Consider the following 21,044-nt stretch of genomic DNA (forward strand, 5'->3'; position numbering starts at 1 on the left):
TGAAAGGTCTGCAGCAAATTTTCTCAGAGGGAGCAGAATTCTGCCTCCCAGCTCCTCATCAGCATTCCTCCCCTGACCTTCAATCCCACAAGCCAGCAATCAAAGCTGTAAACCTGCCCAATGAATAGACTCCAGTTGTCGAGGCCTGTCAGACCTTGAGAGCTCCCTAACCTTAGCCTAAATAGCATATGTGACTATTTGTACTATTAGAGCCCACCTCAAAGCAGAAAGGGTAGCAGTTCTCCTTCAGTTTGTTAATCATTTTCTCCTGCAGTGAGGTCAGTTGCTTCTTGCTTTTGGGAAGTGGTGGATAGACCTGGATTGCCTCCGTGTAAATATCCTTTCGGAAACTAAGGCCAATAACGTCCAAATCATCACGGCCATATCGGAATGCACACGTCAACGTCACGTAAACTGTGTAAATTGAAATTCGGAGAACTTGGTAAGCGATTACCGGAAAAACTATGGTAAACATGGCATTCCAAATATAAAGCACTTGAGCGAAGTACATAATCAAGCCACAAAGAGAAGTTGCCACTATAAGACTAAAAGAGAGCCCATGATCTCTGAATTAGCTGGGGAGGGTGACATATGCTATGAGAACAGGGGACAGTTTTGGCTCCATGTTATGTGAACCTTTCTCCTTTTAATTAGTCAGTGAAGGGGAAGAGGGGCTTGCAAAGCAAACTGAAACACTTGACATCTAATATTGATTGATATTTGTTGGGCATGAGCGTTTAGGTTTTCAGAACCAATGTAGACATGGAAGCTATATAGGTCACATATTTTATTTGAATGATGATACAAGCTCAAAGAACTGAGCAACCTTTTCATGTTCCTATTATCCTAGATCTTTCAAGCAGTTGTGGATCACAGTATCACCAAAATACATTCATGAATTATATATGTTAACTTACATACTTTGTCTATGTAGCATCATCGGACTTCATACATGATCCATTTGTGCTGAAGTCCTAGTTCCTCGGAATGTTCTCTAATAAATACTGTACTGAGAGGCAGGATTTATGAACATTTGGAGAGGCGTAATATGATTAGGGATAGTCAGCATGGCTTTGTCAAAGGCAGCTCGTGCCTTATGAGCCTGATTGAATTTTTTGAGGAGGTGACTAAACACATTGATGAAGGAAGAGCAGTAGATGTAGTGTACGTGGATTTCAGCAAGGCATTTGACAAGGTACCCCATGCAAGGCTTATTGAGAAAGTAAGGAGCCATTGGATCCAAGGGGTCCTTGCTTTGTGGATCCAGAATTGGATTGCCCACAGAAGGCAAAGAGTGGTTGTAGCCGGGTCATATTCTGCATGGAGGTCGGTGACCAGTGGTGTGCCTCAGGGATCTGTTTTGGGGCCCCTTCTCTTTGTGATATTTATAAATGATCTGGATGAGGAAGTAGAGGGATGGGTTAGTAAATTTGCAGATGACACAAAGGCTGGGGGTGTTGTGGATAGTGTGGAGGGCTGTCAAAGGTTACAAAGGGACATTGATAGGATGTAAAACTGGGCTGAGAAGTGGCAGATGGAGTTCAACCATATAAGTGTGAGGTGGTTCATTTTGGTAGGTCAAATACGATGGCAGAATATAGTATTAATGGTAAGACTCTTGGCAGTGTGGAAGATCAGAGGGAACTTGGGGTCTGGGTCCATAGGACGTTCAAAGCTGCTGCGCAGGTTGACTCTGTGGTTAAGAAAGCATATGGTGCATTGGCCTTCATCAACCATGCGATTGAGTTTAAGAGTTGAAAGGTAATGTTACAGCTATATAGGACCCTGGTCAGACCCCTCTTGGGGTACTGTGCTCAGTTCTGGTCACCTCACTACAGAAAGGATGTGGAAACCATAGAAAGTATGCAGAGGAGATTTACAAGGATGTTGCCTGGATTGGGGAGTATGCCTTATGAGAATAGGTTGAGTGAACTTGGCCTTTTCTCCTTGGAGCAGCAGAGGATAAGACGTGACCTGATAGAGATGTATAAGATGATGAGAAACATTGATCATGTGCATAGTCAAAAGCTTTTTCCCAGGGCTGTAATGGCTAGCACAAGAGGGCACAGTTTTAAGGTGCTTGGAAGTAGGTACAGAGGAGATGTCAGGGGTAAGTTTTTCACGCAGAGAATGGTGAGTGCGTGGAATGGGCTGCTGGCAACGGTGGTGGAGGCAGATACGATAGGGTCTTTTAAGAGATTCCTGGATAGGTACTTGGAGCTTAGAAAAACAGAGGGCTATGGGTAACCCTAGATAATTTCTAAAGTACATGTTCAGCACAGCATTGTGGGCTGAAGGGCCTGTATTGTGCTGTAGGTTTTCTATGTTTTCTAAATACAAGTTTCTTTTTTTCAAATCACACTCTTTACCTGCTTCCCTGCACTGTAGCCTTATCAAGCTGCAGATATTGGGTTATATCTACTTGTGAAGCTTACAAATTAATCATAAACCATGTCCACAAATAGAAATTGAGTGTTCAGGTGGCCCAGTGTATTTACGCACCCTGGAGTTAGTGAGTTCTTTCAACCTGCTGGTTAAAACTACAATTAGGCAACATAAAACTTTCCTTAAAATTGGTAGCGTGAGTAAATAAATTATCACTGACTTCCTAACACTTTTACCCCCTCTCACACCACCAACCCCAAACCAGGACTGCACGGCATTAGTTCCATAAAAGGTAAGTGTTTTTTAAAAATTTCTTTTGAGGGAAAAGAAATGCCTTTTTGAAAACCCATGCATTAGAAATGTTACAAATTGTTACTCAGCTTAATGTCATATTTTGCATTTGTTTGCATACAGTTTGCAAATAGACGGTGTGAGAACAGATTATTTTAAGGCTGCTAAGAGTACAAGATCTTAACCGTGTGCAGTTGACCGTAGTCAACGAGTTTAATATCCCCATTCTCCTAGTCAGTACTTCTAAAGTAAGAATGATTCTGGAAATGTGTAAGGTCCATACACCATGGATTCACAAAGCTCTGTCAGACTGTCAAATGTACAGAACATCCATACTAAATGTTTGTTTCAGTGGGGGAGGGGTTGATTTGAAGTACAAGGTTAAAATCTGTGAGCTGTTAAAGCTGGGCATTGACATTAATGACAAAGGGGCCCAGATTTGGATCTATTCTGTTTCATTTGTTTCTCTTGTCAGGGACAAGATTGTTCACCCAATCAGTAGACAGCCAAAATTAAATCCCATGCATTGAATTTATCACTAGAATATACACTCAGTGGCCACTTTATTAGGTAAATCCCTACATCCGCTTATTAATGCAAATATTTTATCAGCTAATCATGTGGCAGAAACTCAAAGCATAAAAACATGTTGATATGATCAAGATCTTGTCCAGACCAAATATCAGAATGGGAAGAAGTGTAATCTAAATGACTTTGACCATGGAATAATTGCTTGTACCAGAAAATCTCAGAAACCGCTCCTCTCCTGGGATTTTCACGACTAAAGGCTGATTTATACTTGTGCGTCAAATGTATGCCATAGCGGCATACCCTATGATGTACTCTATGCAGAACCCTATGCCGTAGCCTAACGCGCACCTCTCCCAAAATGTAACTACGCATCGCGGCGACGTAGACTTCAACAACTGTGATTGGTCTGCTTGGTAGCATCGCATTTCATCCTACGCTGCAATAGGGCGACTGAAGGGCAGGGAAGGAACTCTGGCTGCAATGCTTTCCATAAAGTTATACAGACCTCCGAAATTATGGAGGACCCTGTGCTTGGCGCCAGTTTGTAGCTAGCTGCTACAGCCTGTTGACTTCCACCTGAAGCTAAAACTGGAATGGTGATTGCCGGTCTCTGAGCATACTGTGCGTACTCTGATGCGAAATAAATGGTTGGAGATGATGAACCAAATCGTCAAATCTACTTGCCGACATCTGAAAATATTTGAAATGCATTTCCTCATCCACACCTCTCAGTGGCCGGACAAGCACAGAAAATTCACCCTCATTCAATTTCAGTCGCCATTGTTTGAAGTTTGAGTTTCTTTGTTTTGAGTTTCAACACGAAGAAACTCAACACAGTGGCATAGAAACCCCACCACCAACTAGTGTTTTGGCGGTGAATTGCAGAGCGACGCAGACTCACCAATGTACAAGTATAAATGCTCACAACGGCGTAGCCCACTTGCGTAGGTTATGGTGTAAGCTAGTGCGCACATGTATAAATCAGCCTTAAGTCTCTAGAGTTTACAGAGAACGGTGCAAAAATCAACAATACTTCCAGTAAGCAACGGTTCTGTGGGCAAAAAATGCCCTTTCAATGAGAGAGGTTGGGGGAGAATGGCAAGACTGTTTCAAGCTGACAGAAACTCAAATATTCACAAGTTACAGCAGTGGTGTGAAGATGAACATCTCCACACGCTGAACATGTTGAACCTCGAAGTGGATGGACTACAGCAGCAGACGACCACAAACATAAACTCACTGGCCACTTTATTAGGTACAGGAGGTACCTAGTAATGTGGCCGTTGACAGTAAACTGCAGTGCGAATGTTTCAGAAGATGTCACCCTGAGTGCAAGAGAGCTGATTTAAGAAGTGAAAATTGAAAGTGCTGGAAACCTTTGGTAGATACACAGCATCTGAGGAAAAAGGAACAGTTAATATTTCAGATTGAAGACCCTTCATCAGACCTGCAATATTAATTCTGTTCTTTCTACCATAGATGCTGAGTATTTCCACTTTTCCTGCTTCATTAAAATTTATTTCCAGCATCTGCAGCTTTTCAATTTCTGCGAACGTGTGGCTCATGTCACACAACAAGCACTCCAATAATCCATGAATAAGTCATTTTCAGCAAAGGAAACGTACATTCAAGAGCAAATTTACCTAAGTGACAGTGAGTAACACAAGACACAGTGGAGTTGAGCCATTTCTTATGATGTACTTACTGCTGAAACCCAGGGTGCAAACAGGGATCAGAGGTCAGCAGATAAATCGGGGGCAGTTTACGGATGGCATTGTAGCATAAGGTTAGCATATCTCTTTTCAGCACTGGCTGTAAGTTCGGAGTTCGATCGCTGACACTATCTGCAGGGAGTTTTACGTTCTCCCCGTGACCATGTGGGTTTTCTCTAGGTGCTCCAGTTTCCTCCCACATTCCAAAGATATATGGGTAGTAATTAGTAAGTTGTTGGGCCAAAAACATGGGGACACTTGGGGACTGCCCAGCATAATCTTTGCTGATATGATTTTGGTGCCAACGATGCATTTCACTGTATGTTTCGATGCACATGTGACAAAGAAAGCTAATCTCTAATCTATCTATGTCACTGGGAACTGGAATAGCGTACAAGTGCAGCGTATCAGCTCAGCGTCCTTACCTTTCCTGTCCTTTAGGTACTCTGGGTCAATCAGCAATACTCCATCTGCAAGAAACAAACCAAAATAACTTGTAAAGTAACAGTGTGAATGCAACCTATTGACCCCAGAAATGCGATTTCTGAATTCTACCATCGATTAACCTGGGAGTGTCATAGAATTTATATTCATTCATAGTTTTTAAATCAATGTTCCATTGTCTCTTTATGACTTACTGGAAAACACATTTAAAAAATTAATTGATAAGGATCAATGGCAAAGCTAATTATCCTTGAACTGAAAGACTTACTAGGAGGGTGAGAGTCGACTGCACTGCTGTGGTTTTAGGGAGATATGGACCAGACTGAATAAGGATAGATAAAACTCTTAGTATGTATTCATAAACCAAACACAATTAGTACTTTTCTGGACATCACTACTGACATACATCACAAGACCCACAAGAACATTTATTGTGTTCAGTTGGTCTCCTCACTATAGGAAAGATGTAGAAGTTTTAGAGAAGGTGTAGAGGAGATTTATCAGGATGCCACCTGGATTAGAGAATGTCTTATGTGGAAAGCTTGAATGAACCAAGGTTTTTCTCTTTGGAGCTAAGGAGGCAAATTAATAGAGGTGTATAAGGTGATAACAGGCACCATACAATGGGCAGCCAGAACATTTGCCCCAGAGCAACAATGCCTAATACCAGGGGACATCCTTTTAAGATGAGTGGGGAAGTCCAAGATAGTTTTTTACATGGATAGCTGTGGGTGCCTGGAATGCTCTGCTGGTGGTGGTGATCAAGGCTGACTCAAGAGGGACGTTGAAAAGAGATTTAGATAGGCATATGGTTGTAAGAAATTGGAGGGTTATGGGCTATATAGGAGAGAAGGGTTAGATTCAAAGTTCAAAGTACATTTATTATCAAAGTATGTATACTGTATGCAACCTCGAGATTGCACATGGAGTAGGTTTATTTAGGTTGGGACAGCGTTGTGAGCCAAAGGGCCTGTACTATGCTATACAATCCTTTGTTCTGAAATAGGAGCAGAATTAGGTATCTGGGCCCTTCAAGGCTTCTCTACCATTTAACATGATTATGGATAATTTTTCTACTGGCCTCAACTCTTCTGTCTCAATTCTCCATACCTCCCTCCACTTTAAATACTCTTAGTGATACAATATCCAGGACAGAGAACTCCAGAGATACAGCACTGTCTGTGAGAAGAAGTTTTCACTTACCTCACACTTAACTGACTGGATCTTTATCTTCTAGTTAGGTTCCCTTTTTCAAGATTCTCCCACTAATAAAAATATCCCATCGGCTACTTTGTCAAGACCTGTTATGATCTTAACTGTTTGAATAAACACCCCTCAATCTTCCAAATTCCAATGGATACAAGCCCAAACTATTTAGTCTCTTTTAGCTGGACAGTCTTCTCCTCCAAAAAATCCTCTTATCCGAATATAGTTTATTAACTCCAGATTACATAACTAAATTAGAATCCTCCAATTGTCATGGTGGGGTTTATAAGTTCTGGAAAATAGATTATAAGTCCCTTACTTCATACCTTAATGTGACAGGTGATTGCAAGAATTATCATTTTTTCTTGTCATTACACATGGGGATATAAATAGCAGGCAGCTTCTGTATCGCATGTAAAAACACGTCAATGTACGAACACAATGTGGTCTATGTGACTGCTACCATAGCTAAGTCTGATCTTATCTTAGACTGTATTCGCATGTGTGAATGTTATACCCGGCTTCCTGTTAGCGATATATGTTTTGTCTGCTTTTCAACTCATTGCCTGTGATCTTTCAACTTGCACAGAGTGGGCATTGGCCATAGAAACATGGTGGTCTATGAGGCTCACTCCAATCAGCAAGGATAGATTATTCTCAACACTGGTGCACCACAAAGTGCATCCTCTGCCCCCTTCTCTATTCCCTGTACTCTCATGACCACATGGTCAGATTATGCATTAACTCCATCTACAAGTTTGCAGATGACACCACCACAGTGGGCCATAGCTCAGATAACGATGAGTCGGAGTACAGGAAGCTTTGTAACATGACCTCACGACAACAGCCTTTTCCTCAAACAGTTGGCCACTGACTTCAGGAAGAGGTTTGGTGCACATATCCCTATCTACATCAACAGAGCTGAATTTGAAAGGGTTGGCAACTTCAGGTTGCAAGGAGTGAACGTCATTAATAATCTGTCTTGGTCCAATCACGTAGATGCCACAGTCCAGAAAACTCACCAACATCTTTATTTCCCAATCAAGAGAAATTCAGCAGATGCTGGAAATCCAGGCAACACACACAAAATGCTGGATGAACTCAGCAGGCCAAGCAACATCAATGGAAAGGAGTACAGTTGACGTTTCGGGCCAAGACCAGAAACATTGGCTGTTTGCTCATTTCCATAGATGCTGCCTGACCTGGAACCTACCAGCCTTCTCCTTCCCACCCTCCCCTCACCTTCTTTATAGGGCCTTTGCCCCTTCCCCCTACAGTCCTACAGACGAAGGGTTCCGGCCCAAAACGTCGACCAATCTTTTCCATGGATGCTGCCCGACCTGCTGAGTTCCTCCAGCGTGTTGTGAGTGTTGCTCTGACCTGTTGAATTCCTCCAGCATTTTGTATAGGTTGCTTTTGGACTTTTGGCCTTTTTAATTGGCTAGACGTGGTAACGTTGTCCCAAAGTCTGTCAGTATTTGATCCATACATTCAAGAGGAGAGGAGATTTTTTATTGTTGTATCAGTCTGGAACTGAAACATGCTTACATCCTTTCCTTGGGTGCTTCCTCCACCCACGTGCAAATCAAAAGCCCTGACTCACACCCAATGGTGCTGGGCACATTTTCTATCTATATCAAATATTTAGATAATAATGTGATAAACTGGATTAACAAATTTGTAGATGACACCAAGACTGGGAGTGTAGTGGACAACGAAGGAGGCTATCAAAGCTGGAAAAATGGGCTGAAAAATGGCAGGTGGTACTTAATGCAGACAAGTGTGAGGTATTGTATTTTGTGAGGACAAACCAAGGTGGCGGTAAGACACTGAGGAGAGTGGCAGAACAGAGAGATCTGGGAATATGGATCTGTAATTTCCCTCAAAGTGTTATCACAATTAAATAGGGTCATAAAGAGAGCTTTAGGCTTATTACCATTTATAAATCAAAGTATTGAGTATAGAAGATGGAAGGTTATGTCGAAGTTGTGTAAGATATTGGTGAAGCCTAATTTGGAGCATTGTCGACAGTTTTGGTCACCTATCTACAGGAAAGATGTAAGAAAGATTGAAAGAGTGCAGGGAGAATTTTCAACATGTTGCCAGGACTTGTGACCCTCAGATATAGTGAAAGTTTGAACGGGTTAAGACATTATTCCCTGGAGCAAAGGAGAATGAGGTGAGATTTGATAGAGGTACAGACAGGGTAAGTGCAAGCCTGTTTGTTCCATTGTGTTCGGATGATGCTAGATATAGAGGTCATGGGTTAAGTGTGGAAGGTGAAATGTTTAAGAGAAGCATGAGGGGGAACTTCTTCATTCAGAGGCTGGTGAGACTGTGGAATGGACTGCCAGTGGAAATGGTGGATGCAGGTTTGATTTCAATATTTAAGAGAAATTTGGATAGGTACATTAATGGAGGGCTAGAATCCAGGTGAAGAAATGTGACCTCAGTGACTTTGACTGCGGAATGATTGTTCATGTCAGATGGGCTGGTTAGAGCATCTCAGAAACTGTTGATCTCCTGGGATTTTCATTTACAGCAGCCTGTAAAGTTTACAGAGAATGGTGTGAAAAACAAAAAAAAAGCATCCAGTGAGCAGCAGTTCTGTGAGTGAAAATATCTTGTTAATGAGAGAGGTCAGAGGAGAATGGCCAGACTGGTTTAAGCTGACAGGAGGGTGACAGTAACTCAAATAACAACTCACTACAACAGTAGAAGACCCTCTCTGAATACACAGCATGTCGAGCTTTAAAGTAGATGGGTTACAGCAGCCGAAGACCACGGACGTTTTATTAGGTGTAGGAGGTACCTATCGAAGTGGCTGTTAATCGTACATACATGCACACACAAACACGCACTCATACACTCGCATACATGCATGTACATGACCAAGCATTCACGTGTTCTTTACTCACAGACATGTTTATGCACACTCATGTTACACTATTGCTACTAATGTGTAAATAATGGTCGTTGCTCACCAACTGGATCCACTTTGTCAATATGGTCAACAAAGTCTCGCTTTCCCAGGTAGAGTGAGAGCTGATGAAAGGAAATGAGTGTTACCCAACACGTTTGTAACTTACTCCAAAAAACTCCATGTGAATAAATATCACGAATAAAAGTCAAAATTAATCCCAGTATTCCATAGTGACAGTAATAGCATGCAAGTTGCTGTTCATTATTATAAACTGAAATGAAATAAAATGCTGAAGTTAGAAATTTAATAGCTTAGTACTGAATGAAAACTTCATCCAGAATGATCGACGAGGCCTGATATTGACCTTGCAAAATAAAAACAACAGCTAGTGAGAATCCCCAGATTCTGGAGAGAGAAACAGAGAAACCTTTCAAACCGGTGATATTTCATTAAAGTCATTATAGACCTGAACCTTCAAATCTGTTGCTCTGTCCATGAGTGTTGTCTCATCTGTTAAGTGTTACAAGCATTGCTGTTTTTATTCCAACTTATTACAACTTTTTACACTAACCTTCTGATTGGGGCTGGTCTTTTTGAAAACCCTGTAAAAATCGAAAAGTAAAATATTATCCATCCAGACTGTAATGTTCCAGTATTAATCTCAAAGTATCATTACAGGTTTTTGCAATAGAAAAATTAAAATCTCATTAGGGAGGGTTCACCAACGGCGATCATTCAACTTCCTGAAGGCGCATAAAATTTCCACTAGCTTAATTTAAAAATGATTTTCCAACTAAATGAAAGTTAAGCTTATTTAATTATTTTTCTCAATTCAAATTTTGACATTTGGATGGTTTCTGAAGACTGGAAAATTGCAAATATCACTTTGCTCTTCAAGAAGGGAGAGAAGCAGAAGAAAGGAAATTATAGGCTCAGTGGTTGGGAAGATGTTGGAGTTGATTATTAAGAATGAGGTCCCAGGGTACTTGGAGAAACATGATAAAATAAGCTGTAGTCAGCATGGTTTCCTCAAGGGAAGATCTTGCCTGACATATCTGTTGGAATTCTTTGAAGAAATAACAAGCAAGATAAACAAGGGAGAATCAGTTGATGTGTATTTGCATTTTCAGAAGCCCTTTGACAAGATTGCACACCTGTGCCTGCTGAACAAACTGGAAGCCCATGGTATTACAGGAAATGTTCTAGCATGGCTGATTGGCAGGAAGCAGAGTGGGAATAAAGGGAGCCTTTTCTGGCCGTTGACTGGTGTTCCACAGGGGTCTCTGTTGGGATCGATTCTTTTTACGTCATACGTCAATGATTTGGATGATGGAATTGAATGGTTTGTTGCAAAGTTTGCAGATGATATGAAGATAAGTGAAGGAGCAGGTAGTTTTGAGGAAGTTGAGAACCTACAGAAGTACTTAGACAGATTAGGCGAATGGGCAAAGAAATGGCAAAGGAATAGTCACAGTCTTAGTCATAGTCATACTTTATTGATCCTGAGGGATATTGGTTTTCATTACAGTTGCACCATAAATAATTCAATAGTAATACAACCATAAATAATTAAATAGTAATATGTAAATTATGCCAGGAAATAAGTCCAGGACCAGCCTGTTGGCTCAGGGTGTCTGACCCTCCAAGGGAGGAGTTGTAATGTTTGATGGCCACAGGCAGGAATGACTTCCTATGACGCTCAGTGTTGCATCTAGGTGGAATGAATCTCTGGCTGAATGTACTCCTGTGCCCACCCAGTATATTACGTAGTGGATGGGAGACATTGTCCAAGGTGGTATGCAACTTGGACAGCATCCTCTTTTCAGACACCACTGTCAGAGAGTCCAGTTCCATCCCCATAAACATCACTGACCTTACAAATGAGTTTGTTGATTCTGTTGGTGTCTGCTACCCTCAGCCTACTGCCCCAGTACACACAGCAAACATGATAGCACAGGCCACCACAGACTCATAGAACATCCTCAGCAATAAAGGAATGGGCAAAGGAATACAGTGTTTGGAAATATATGGTCATGCACTTTGGTTGTGCTGAAACTGCAGAGGGTTCAAAGGAGGTTCACAAAAATGATTCCAGGTTTTAAGGGCTTGTCATATGAAGAGTGCTTGATGAGTCCGTGCCTGTATTCACTGGAATTCAGAAGAATGAGGGGTGACCTCATTGAAACCTATCGAATGGTAAAAAGCCTTGATAGAGTGGAAGTGGAGAGGATGTTTCCTATGTTGGGAGAATCTAAGGGTTGGGCTCCATCAGTTTGTTGTAATCGTGTCTATATTTGTCGTTCAACTTTTTCTTCAATTTTGAGAAATTTCTGTTCCACCCTTCCGAGATATTTATCAGGAGCTCTGCATATGCTAGGCCCTCAGAATTGTCAATGATCCCTGTGTTTCATCCAACAATCACTTTGATCAACAACCATCAAGCAGGAGATACCATAGTATTTGGACGAGGTTTGTTAGGATAGGAAACAGCTTCTTCCTCCCAGGCAGTAAGACAACTGAAATCCCTACCACCACTCAGGTCTCACCACGCATGAAGCATCAGTGGCATTGTACTGTTTACTTTCATAAATGCACCTTAGTATTTGTTAATTTATTTGTGAGAATATTACTTTACATGTTGTGTGTGAATTATTTGTACTGTGTTATGCACCTTGTTTCATTTGGTGGTATACATGCATACAGTTGAAAATGACAATAAACTTAAACTTAAGACAACCGTAAAAAACTACTAAAAAGAAAATGGATCCAGATTTTTAAAGTGAGAGTATTTTACTCACTTTCCTGTCTTTTGACTCATGCTGGAAAGCTGCTGGATACAGAGACCTGCAAAAAAGAATAGCCAGAACGTATGTTTAATATGTTAATATCCAAGTATGTATAGTCTGTTATAAATACTAAGATTTAACACAGGACAACTTCATTAAGAGGTTTTGTTATATCAGAAGTACCAAATAGTCACACACTTTTACAGGTATTGTGACTTCAGCTCCAGTCTGATATGTATGTGCATCCCAGTCACACAGAATAGATTAGACGTACTTAGATGTTTTCAGAGTGAAAACAGGCCATTCAGCCCACTCTGACTCAGATTAATTTCATCCACGAGCACTTGGCCAATTGCCTTCTATACCTGGCTAATTCAAGAGTTTGTATAAATACTTGTTAAATGCTGTCAGTGATTTTGCTTCCACCACACTCAGAGTGCAGAGGAGATTTACAAGGATGTTGCCTGGATTGGAGAGCATGCCTCATGAGAACAGGTTGAATGAACTCGGTCTTTCCTCCTTGTAGTGACGGAGGAGGAGAGGTGACCAGACAGAGGTGTATAAGATGATGAGAGGCATTGATCATGTGAATAGCCGGAGGCTTTTTCCCCAGGGTTGAAATGGCTAATATGAGAGGGCATAGTTTTAAGGTGCTTGGAGGAAGGTTAAAGGGGGATGTCAGAGGTAAGATTTTCACGAAGAGAGTGGGGGTGCATAGGTGGTAGAGGCGGATACAACAGAGTCTTTTAAGATTCTCTTAGATAGGTACATGGAGTTTAGAAAAATAGAGGACAATGCAGTAGGGAAATTCTAGGCAGTTTCTTAAGTAGGTTACATAGTTGGTACAACATTGTGGGCCAAAAGGACTGCAATATGCTGTAGATTTCTACGTACTTGTGATGCAGCCAGACAACATAAGCTCCACCACAGATCTACAGAAGTTGGTCTAAGCTTTAGATGTCATGCCGAATCTTCTCAAACGCCTAGGGAAGTAGAGGCACTGCCGTGCTTTCTTCGTAATTGCTGGGCCCAGTACAAGTCCTCCGAAATGATAGCAACAAGAAATTTAAAGTTGCTGACCCTCTCCACCTCCAATCCTCTGATGAGGACTGGCTGTCTGGTTTTAGTCCTCTTGAAGTCAATAATCAGCTCCTTGGTCTTGCTGACATTGAGAAAGAGGTTATTGTTGTGACACCACTCAGACAGATTTTCAGTCTCCCTCCTGTATGCTGATTAGTCATTGGCTTTGACTCAGCCTGTGACAGTGGTGTTGTCAGTAAACTTGAATATGGCATTGGGACAAGTAGTGTATTCGAGATGCTCATCACTCTCTGGATGAAAGTGTCTCTGCTCAGATCCCCTCTAAATCTCTTTACCTCTTACCATAAATCTATGTCTTCTTGTTTTATCTTTCTGTGGTAATGGGGAAGTTTCCTGTAGTCTTTCCAATCTATACCTTTCAATCTTACATACGTCAGTTGAGCTCCTCTTAACCTCCTCTACTCCAAGGAAAAAAGAAGTCCTCACTTTTACAGTCTCTCCTCATGGAGGAAGTATCCCAGGCTACATCCCGGCAAATCTCCTTCCCTCTCTCCCAGCGCAGTCACATCCCTCTTACAGTGTGGGGACCAGAACTGCATGCAGTGCTCCAGAGGAGTTCTAACCAGATCTGTATGAAGTTGGGGCATAACCTCCTGGCTCCTACACTCACTCTCTTGGCCAATGAAAGCCAGCACCCATTCAATTGCTCTAAATTGAAGAGAGGAAGTAATTGATTTTGACTAACCAGAGCTTGGTCAGAGGGTGTACAAATAGCCTTGTGAAAGCCTGCATTTAAGAATATTTAAATGGCTCATTGCTTAGAAACTTCTAAATGTTTGCATTCAGTCTTTGTGATTACTTTCCATTCAATCTTTATGCTCCATCAGGAGATGACCATTATTGATGTGGATTGTGTCAAAGGAAATGGCAACTGGTAATAGATTTTGAATCCAGCTGCATGGTGTAAATTTTTGCTTAACTTTTGATAGTGGATTTTATTTACAATGAGGACATGGCTGAGAATGGAAACCAGTTAACTGAGCTTGAGTACAGTATGAAACTTTCTGAGTTCTGATAAAGGGTTTTGACCTGGAACATAGACTGTTAATTCCCCTCCATGGATGCTGCCTGACCTGCTGAGTTCCTCCAGAATTTTGTGCGTGTTGATCCAGCAAAATCCCTTATGTGTATGAAGCATTTTGGTTGCAATTCTGCAACAGGGAGCCTCCTGCTGTTATTGGCAGTAACAGTAGCCTGTTACTGGACATTAGCCTTTAAGATTTCCTGGAGCTCTTTGTGATCCAAGCCTTAGAGATAGGCATTTTAATCCTTGATGAGGTGACGCAGATGATGCAGTATGGTCAGAGGTTGGGAGTTGATGTCTGGGGTGTTTCATTGAAAGAAACAGGATTTATGCTAGCTCTTTGTGCAAAAATGTATTGAGATTTCTATCCATGTACCAGATGAACGTTTTCTGAAAACAGTGAAAATGTGTCAAAATGTCTTTCTTTGCATTCGATGATGCTTTTTATCATTTATTAAAATTGGTAAAAAATTAAAAGTTAATCATTCATTTTGAGAGACTGCTATTTTTTGTACTATTGGTAAGATTTTGTTTTCCAAATATTCTTGGAAATAATGCACATTGAATATAGTTTCATGCCTGTAACAGCTCTTTACCCTTTTCACTTGTGGATAGCACATTAGTATGTGATGCTTATACATATCATTGCTGAACAGTTTTCATGGTCGTTATATTTGCGCAGTGGTGCAGAAGTTAAAGATGGAGGAGAGGGGAGTGGTAGTGATAGGGGACTCAATATTCAGAGGAACAGACAGGAGTTGCTGTGGACGTGAATGGGACACCCGGATGGTATGCTGCCTCCCAGGTGCCAGGGTCAGGAATGTCTTGGATCGTGTCCACAGCATTTTGGAGAGGGAGGCAGAGCTGTCAGATGTCTTGGTTCATACTGCTAGCAATGGCATAGGAAGGAAAAGCAAAGAGGTCCTGAAGAGACAGTTTCGAGAGCTAGTCAGAAGGCTGAGAAGTAGGATGTCCTGGTTAGTAATATCTGGCTTGCTACCTATGCCATTTGCCAGTGAAGGTAGAAACAGAATGATTTGGCAGTCTAATACATGGCTGAGAAGCTGGCGCAAGGGGCAGAGCTTCAGGTTCTTGAATCATTTGGATCTCTTCTGGGGGAGGTATTACCTGTACAAAAGGGATGGGATGCCCCTGAACCCGAGGGGGACCAATATTCTCTTGTGTGGGTTTGTTAGAGCTGTTGGGGAGGGTTTAAATTAATTTGACAGGGGGATGGGAACCGGAGTGAAGGTACTCAGGATAAAACAGATGGTAAAAAAGCAAAGATAGCATGCAGTCAGACTGCCAGGAATGGCAGGCAGATTGCAAGACAAAATTGTAGCCAGTAGGGTGAGTATCAGTGCAGTCAGGATGCAGATTCAAAACGGGTAGCAAATACAGTACTGAAAGTGTTACATCTCAATGCACGGAGAATAAGAAATAAGGTGGATGATCTTGTTGCACTTTTACAGATTGTCGAATATGAGGTTATGGTCATCACTGAATCGTGGTCGAAGGATGGGTGTAGTTGGGAGATGAATGTCCAAGGTTACATGTTATATCGGAGGGATAGGAAGGTAGGCAGAGGGGGTGGCATGGCTCTGCTGGTAGAGAATGGCATCAAATCATTAGAAAGATGTGACATTAGATCGGAAGATGTTGAATGCTTGTCGGTTGAGTTAAGAAACTTCTAGAATAAAAGGACCCTGATGGCAGTTATATACAGCCCTCCAAACAGTGGCTGGTGGGTGGACCACAGATTACAACAGGAAATAGAAAAGGCGAGTCAAAAGGGCAATGTTTTGATAGCCATAGGAGATTTTAACATGCAGGTCGATTGGGAAAATCAGGTTGGTAATGGATCAAAAGAGAGTGAATTTATTAATTGCCTACAAGATGGCCTTTTAAAGCAGTTTGTCATTGGGCCTACTAGAGGATCAGCTATACTGGATTGGGTGTTCTGTATTGAACTGGAGGTGAGAATATTTCACTTGGCTGCAGAGATGACCAAATTGAAAAGATTCCTCTTCTTGGGCTCAGCTGCATACCTTCTGATTATTTTATGCATGTTCACAGTATGAGCTGTATATTTGATACTCAACTCATCTTTGTAAGGGCCATTCTTGTTGCAGATAGGATTATGGCCCACCTCAGTGGGGTTTAGAGGGATATTAAATCAGTCATGATGGAATGGCTGAGCAGACTCGATGGGCCAAATGGCTTAATTCTGCCTCTATGTCTTATGTTCTTATGGTATCATTGTTGTGTATCTCCGAGTAACACATGCATTAGTGCAATTATCTAACATTTTCCCCTTTTGGGAAATATGACTGCCCAGAATTGTTTCTTGGCCAATTTCATTCTAATTATGCTCGGTAGTGCTGTTCATTATCAAATATAATTGAATATCATTGGCTATTTCCTTGTGTCATACACTGAAATATATACTGTTTGTGAAGTGTTGATGATTTCAAAGGTTCAAAGGTTCATTTAGTTCATTTATTATCAAAGTAAACAACTCCGAGATTCTCCTTCTTCAGATAGCCACATTAACCTACCCCCCCCCCCCACCCCTCCTCCCCACACAAAAACAGACAAAATTGGAACTGGCACCTTGACCCCCAAATCCACCTCTCCCACACACAAAAAAAGAGAAAAACTTATAGGATAGAACTAAAATATCAAACTTTATGTAACAATTAGAAGGAAATCTATGACTCTGAAAATGGGACTATTCTTTTTACGCTGAGGTAAAATTATTCACTCGATATATCCTATACTGGTGGTGGAGTGCAGCATTTTATACAATATTAAGTGGAATAGAAATTTATCTCAACAGATAAACAGGTAGAAAACAACCACTAAGGGGAAACAGGTGATGACTGGCAAGCTATCTACTGTCATGGAAAGAATAACAGACAGCTAATTGGATCTGATGTTAATTTACTACATACATTTGAAGATATGTTTCTGCCCCTTTCTCAATACTTGCAGTATCTGCTATGTCTGTAGAATAGTGCTGTGGTGAATATTTTCAATGTTGAGGTTACATTGCAAAATATCTCAATTATAGGTGTTATAGTAGCATAGAGGTTAATGTGACACCATTACAGCTTCGAGCATTCCTGAACTCAGAGTTCAATTATAGCATCGGCTGTAAGGAGTTTGTACATTCTCCCTATGAACTGGGTTTCCTCCAAGTGCTGCTTCCCCACCGCCCCCCCCCCCCCGCCACCCCACAGTCAAAAGAGATTCCCGTTAGGAGGTTAATTGGTCATAGTAAGTTGTCCTGTGATTTGGCAAGGGTTAAACAGGTGTGTTGCTGGGTGGTGCTATTCATTTGGCTGGAAGGGCTTGTTCAGTTCAGTAACTCTAAATAAATAAATAAATATTACTAAGGTAATGTCAATCTGTGATTCATCATTTCCCGTTAGGTTCCTGTTAAATGATTCAAATTGCTTTCAGGATATTTTTCGGTCATGGTATCAAATTTTAAAAAAAACTATTCAAGGGAAATATTCCAGATACTGGACATTTAAGATAGGAAAGAAAATATCCAGGTGCTTCTGAGAACAGAAGGAGAGTGTGAAATTTTCAGCCTAATGACCTTTAACCATTGCAAAGAGTTGAAAGTGATGATTCCTTCTCCACTGCTGCTGCACAACCTTTCCAGTCTTTTTAACATAACCTATTAAGCTGATCTTCTCCGAGGATTGTCACCTTGTCGTGGTGGAGAAGCTTGTGTGGTCCTGTGATCCCGAGAGCAATGCCGTCTGGAGCTATGCTCCTGGTAGGGTCACCCATGGCGGTAGGTCAAGGGTGAGGTTCCTGACAAAGAACAATCCAACCAAAACCTCAACGGTGGAACAGGCGGATGAAGTTACTTTGAACTCAATAGCTGTGAAGATGAACGAAAACTGCAACAAGTCCATCAGCTCCAATCGTCATGGTTTCCATGCCATTGGAATCAGTTGGTTGATTTTTGAAGTATTGTGTGCTTCTTGGAGTGCAACATCAAGTACACATTAAACAAATACACGCACAGGCGTCTTCACTCTGTGGACCTCTTCTTCAGAACGAAGACCATCATCCTCGACCTCAAGGGATAGCCACGACGATTAAGCTAACCTTAAATGTGTAGACTAATTGTTTGTTTTAAGCTATACACATCGAATAGTGTTCTTCAGAGAAATGATGTGTGATTGGTTTAAGCTGGGAAGTTTAAGCATATGGAATTTGTCCTATATTCCAGTTGTTACTTTAATGGGAAGACTTGGCATTTTACGTTCTGAATCTTTCCCTCATTTAAATTTAAGAACCAACTATCAAATTTCAATGGGCATGGTTTTATAATTTATATTGTCTATTATGGAATTGTGCAAAAGTCTTAAGCACATATATATACCTAGGGAACCTAAGACTTTTGCACAGTATGGTATTTATGCAAAAAGAAAGAGGCTCTATGTTTAAAGGAGAGAGTAAGATGCCCATAAGACCATTAGACATAGGAGCAGAATTAGGCTATTCAGCCCATTGAGGCTGCTCCACCATTCCATTATGGCCAATCCCGGATCCCCTTTCCACCATATCCTTTGTTGCCCTGATCGAACCAGAAACCATCAACTTCCACTTGGTCTCCACTGCAGTTTGTAACGGAGCATTCCACAGATTTACTACTCTCTGGCTAAAAAAAAATACCTCCTTACCTCTTTTTCTAAAAAGTTGCCCCTCAATTTTGAGGCTGTGCCCTCTAATCTAGATACCCCCACCATAGGAACCATCCTCTCCATATCCACCCTATCTAGTCCTTTCAACATTCAGTAGTTTTCAATGAGATCCCCCCACGTTTTCCTAAATTCCAATGAGTACAGGCCCAAAGCTGCCAAATGCTCCTCATATGTTAACCCCTTCATTCCCAGAATCATCCTTGTAAACCTCTTCTGGACTCGCTCCAATACCAACACATCCTTTCTGAGATATGGGACCCAAAACTGTTGACAATACTCCAAGAGCGGCCTGACTAGTGTCTTAAAGGCTCAGCATTGTCTCCTTGTTCTTATATTCTATCCCCATGAAATAAATGCCAACATTGCATTTTCCTTCTTTAACACAGACACAACCTTTAAATTAACTTTCTGGGAGTCTTACAAAAGAACCCTTAAGTCTCTGTATCTTTGATGTTTGAACATTCTCCCCATTTAGATAATAGTCCTCACTGTTGTTCCTTTTACCAAAATGCATTATCATACATTTCCCAACACTATATTCCATCTGCCACTTTTTATCCCATTCTTCTGTTTGTCTAAGTCCTGCTGCAATTGCATTGGCTCCTCAGCACTACCTACTCCTCCATGTATTGTCGTATCATCTGCAAACTTTGCCACAAAGTCATCAATTCCATTATCTAAGTCATTGACAAACCATGTGAAAAGTAGTGGTCCCAATACTGTTTCCTGAGGAATACCACTAGTCACCGGCAGCCAACCAGAAAAGGCCCCTTTTATTCCCACTTTGATCACCACCTCCTCAAGGTTCCTTTATGTTAACCTCTCTAATATGATCTGGGTTATCACACAATAACTTGGCCTGGTACCTTCCAAATTTGATCTATAGTAGCTTTGAATTCATTACGTTAATCTTATGACAAGAAGGGACAAGTCTGCTCAGTCTACTTTTCCCTGAGAGCTCAGCAGAAGGTTTCAACATTGAAATATTCATTGCTAAGCGGCTACTGGAAAAGAGCTTTGGGTGGATTATTGTAAACACACAGCCAGGCATACATTATGAAATGAAGGTGTAAGAAATCCTTAATAAGCTTCAGTGATTACAAAATACTGGCTAGTGGTCTAGATTCCTTTCAAATGCAATTTGTTATTCCTGTTCCTTGAGCAATTTAGAGCAGCGCAGTAATGTAGTGGTTAGCACAATTGTTTTACGGTGACGGCAATCACCGATCAGGGTCCGGTTGCTGCTGCCGTCTGTAAGGAGTTTGCATGCTTTTCTTCTAGGTGCTACAGTTTGCGCCTACGTTCCAAAGATGTACGAGTTAGGATGAGTACATTGTGGGCACGCTGTGTTGGTGCTGGATGCATGGCAACACTTGCAGGCTGCCCTCAGCACATTCTTCACAGCAAAGACACATTTCACCAGATTCTTTGATGTGACAAGGTTGATCGTTAGAGCTACAACAACAACTTGCATTTGGACTTGTCCTTTAACATGGTTTAAAAAAAAGACATTCTAGTGGGAGTGTTGATACTGAGTCATACCATGAAAAATTGATCAAAACCTCAGTCAAAGAGCAGGAGAGAGTGCTGGGCCAGTTTTGGGGGAGAATTCCAGAGCTTAATTTCCTTATTTTCTCGTGTAAGATGATAGGATGCCTTTGGCTCATTAGGCCTCAGAATCAGAATCAGGTGAGCCAAATATCACTGACATAAATTATGAAATTTGTTGTTTTGTGGCAGCAGTACATTGTAATATATAGTAAAAATTATAAATTACAATAAATATCTATATATACAGTGTATATTGATTTCTTATTGTGATTTATATTTTATTATTATTAAAAAAAATTATATATTGTGTGGGCACGTGGCCAAGTGGTTAAGGCATTGGACTAACGACCTGAAGGTTGTGAG

The 21,044-nt window shown here is 41.2% G+C and overlaps 2 protein-coding genes across 4 annotated transcripts in view; one reads left to right on the plus strand and one right to left on the minus strand.

The window, feature by feature from the left end:
- The window catches only part of LOC134353129 (beta-arrestin-1-like), a 76,605-nt gene that overhangs the window by 54,072 nt on the left and 1,489 nt on the right, over positions 1-21,044 (minus strand). Inside the window, exons 2-6 of the mRNA XM_063061069.1 lie at positions 12,291-12,336; positions 10,064-10,094; positions 9,554-9,614; positions 5,345-5,389; positions 218-414 (exon numbers count right to left, since the gene is read on the minus strand). Coding sequence (XP_062917139.1) covers positions 218-414; positions 5,345-5,389; positions 9,554-9,614; positions 10,064-10,094; positions 12,291-12,310 — 354 coding nt within the window. The 5' untranslated portion in view covers positions 12,311-12,336. The remainder of the gene's footprint in view (positions 1-217; positions 415-5,344; positions 5,390-9,553; positions 9,615-10,063; positions 10,095-12,290; positions 12,337-21,044) is intronic.
- LOC134353128 (phosphatidylinositol 3,4,5-trisphosphate 5-phosphatase 2-like) overlaps positions 2,516-21,044 on the plus strand; it is a 211,326-nt gene continuing 192,797 nt past the window's right edge. For all 3 annotated transcript variants that reach the window (XM_063061064.1, XM_063061068.1, XM_063061066.1), the window contains exon 1: positions 2,516-2,677. The gene's annotated coding sequence lies outside the window, so the exon portion shown is untranslated. The remainder of the gene's footprint in view (positions 2,678-21,044) is intronic.

Source organism: Mobula hypostoma, chromosome 10, assembly GCF_963921235.1.
Source record: "Mobula hypostoma chromosome 10, sMobHyp1.1, whole genome shotgun sequence".
Lineage (NCBI taxonomy): Eukaryota > Metazoa > Chordata > Chondrichthyes > Myliobatiformes > Myliobatidae > Mobula > Mobula hypostoma.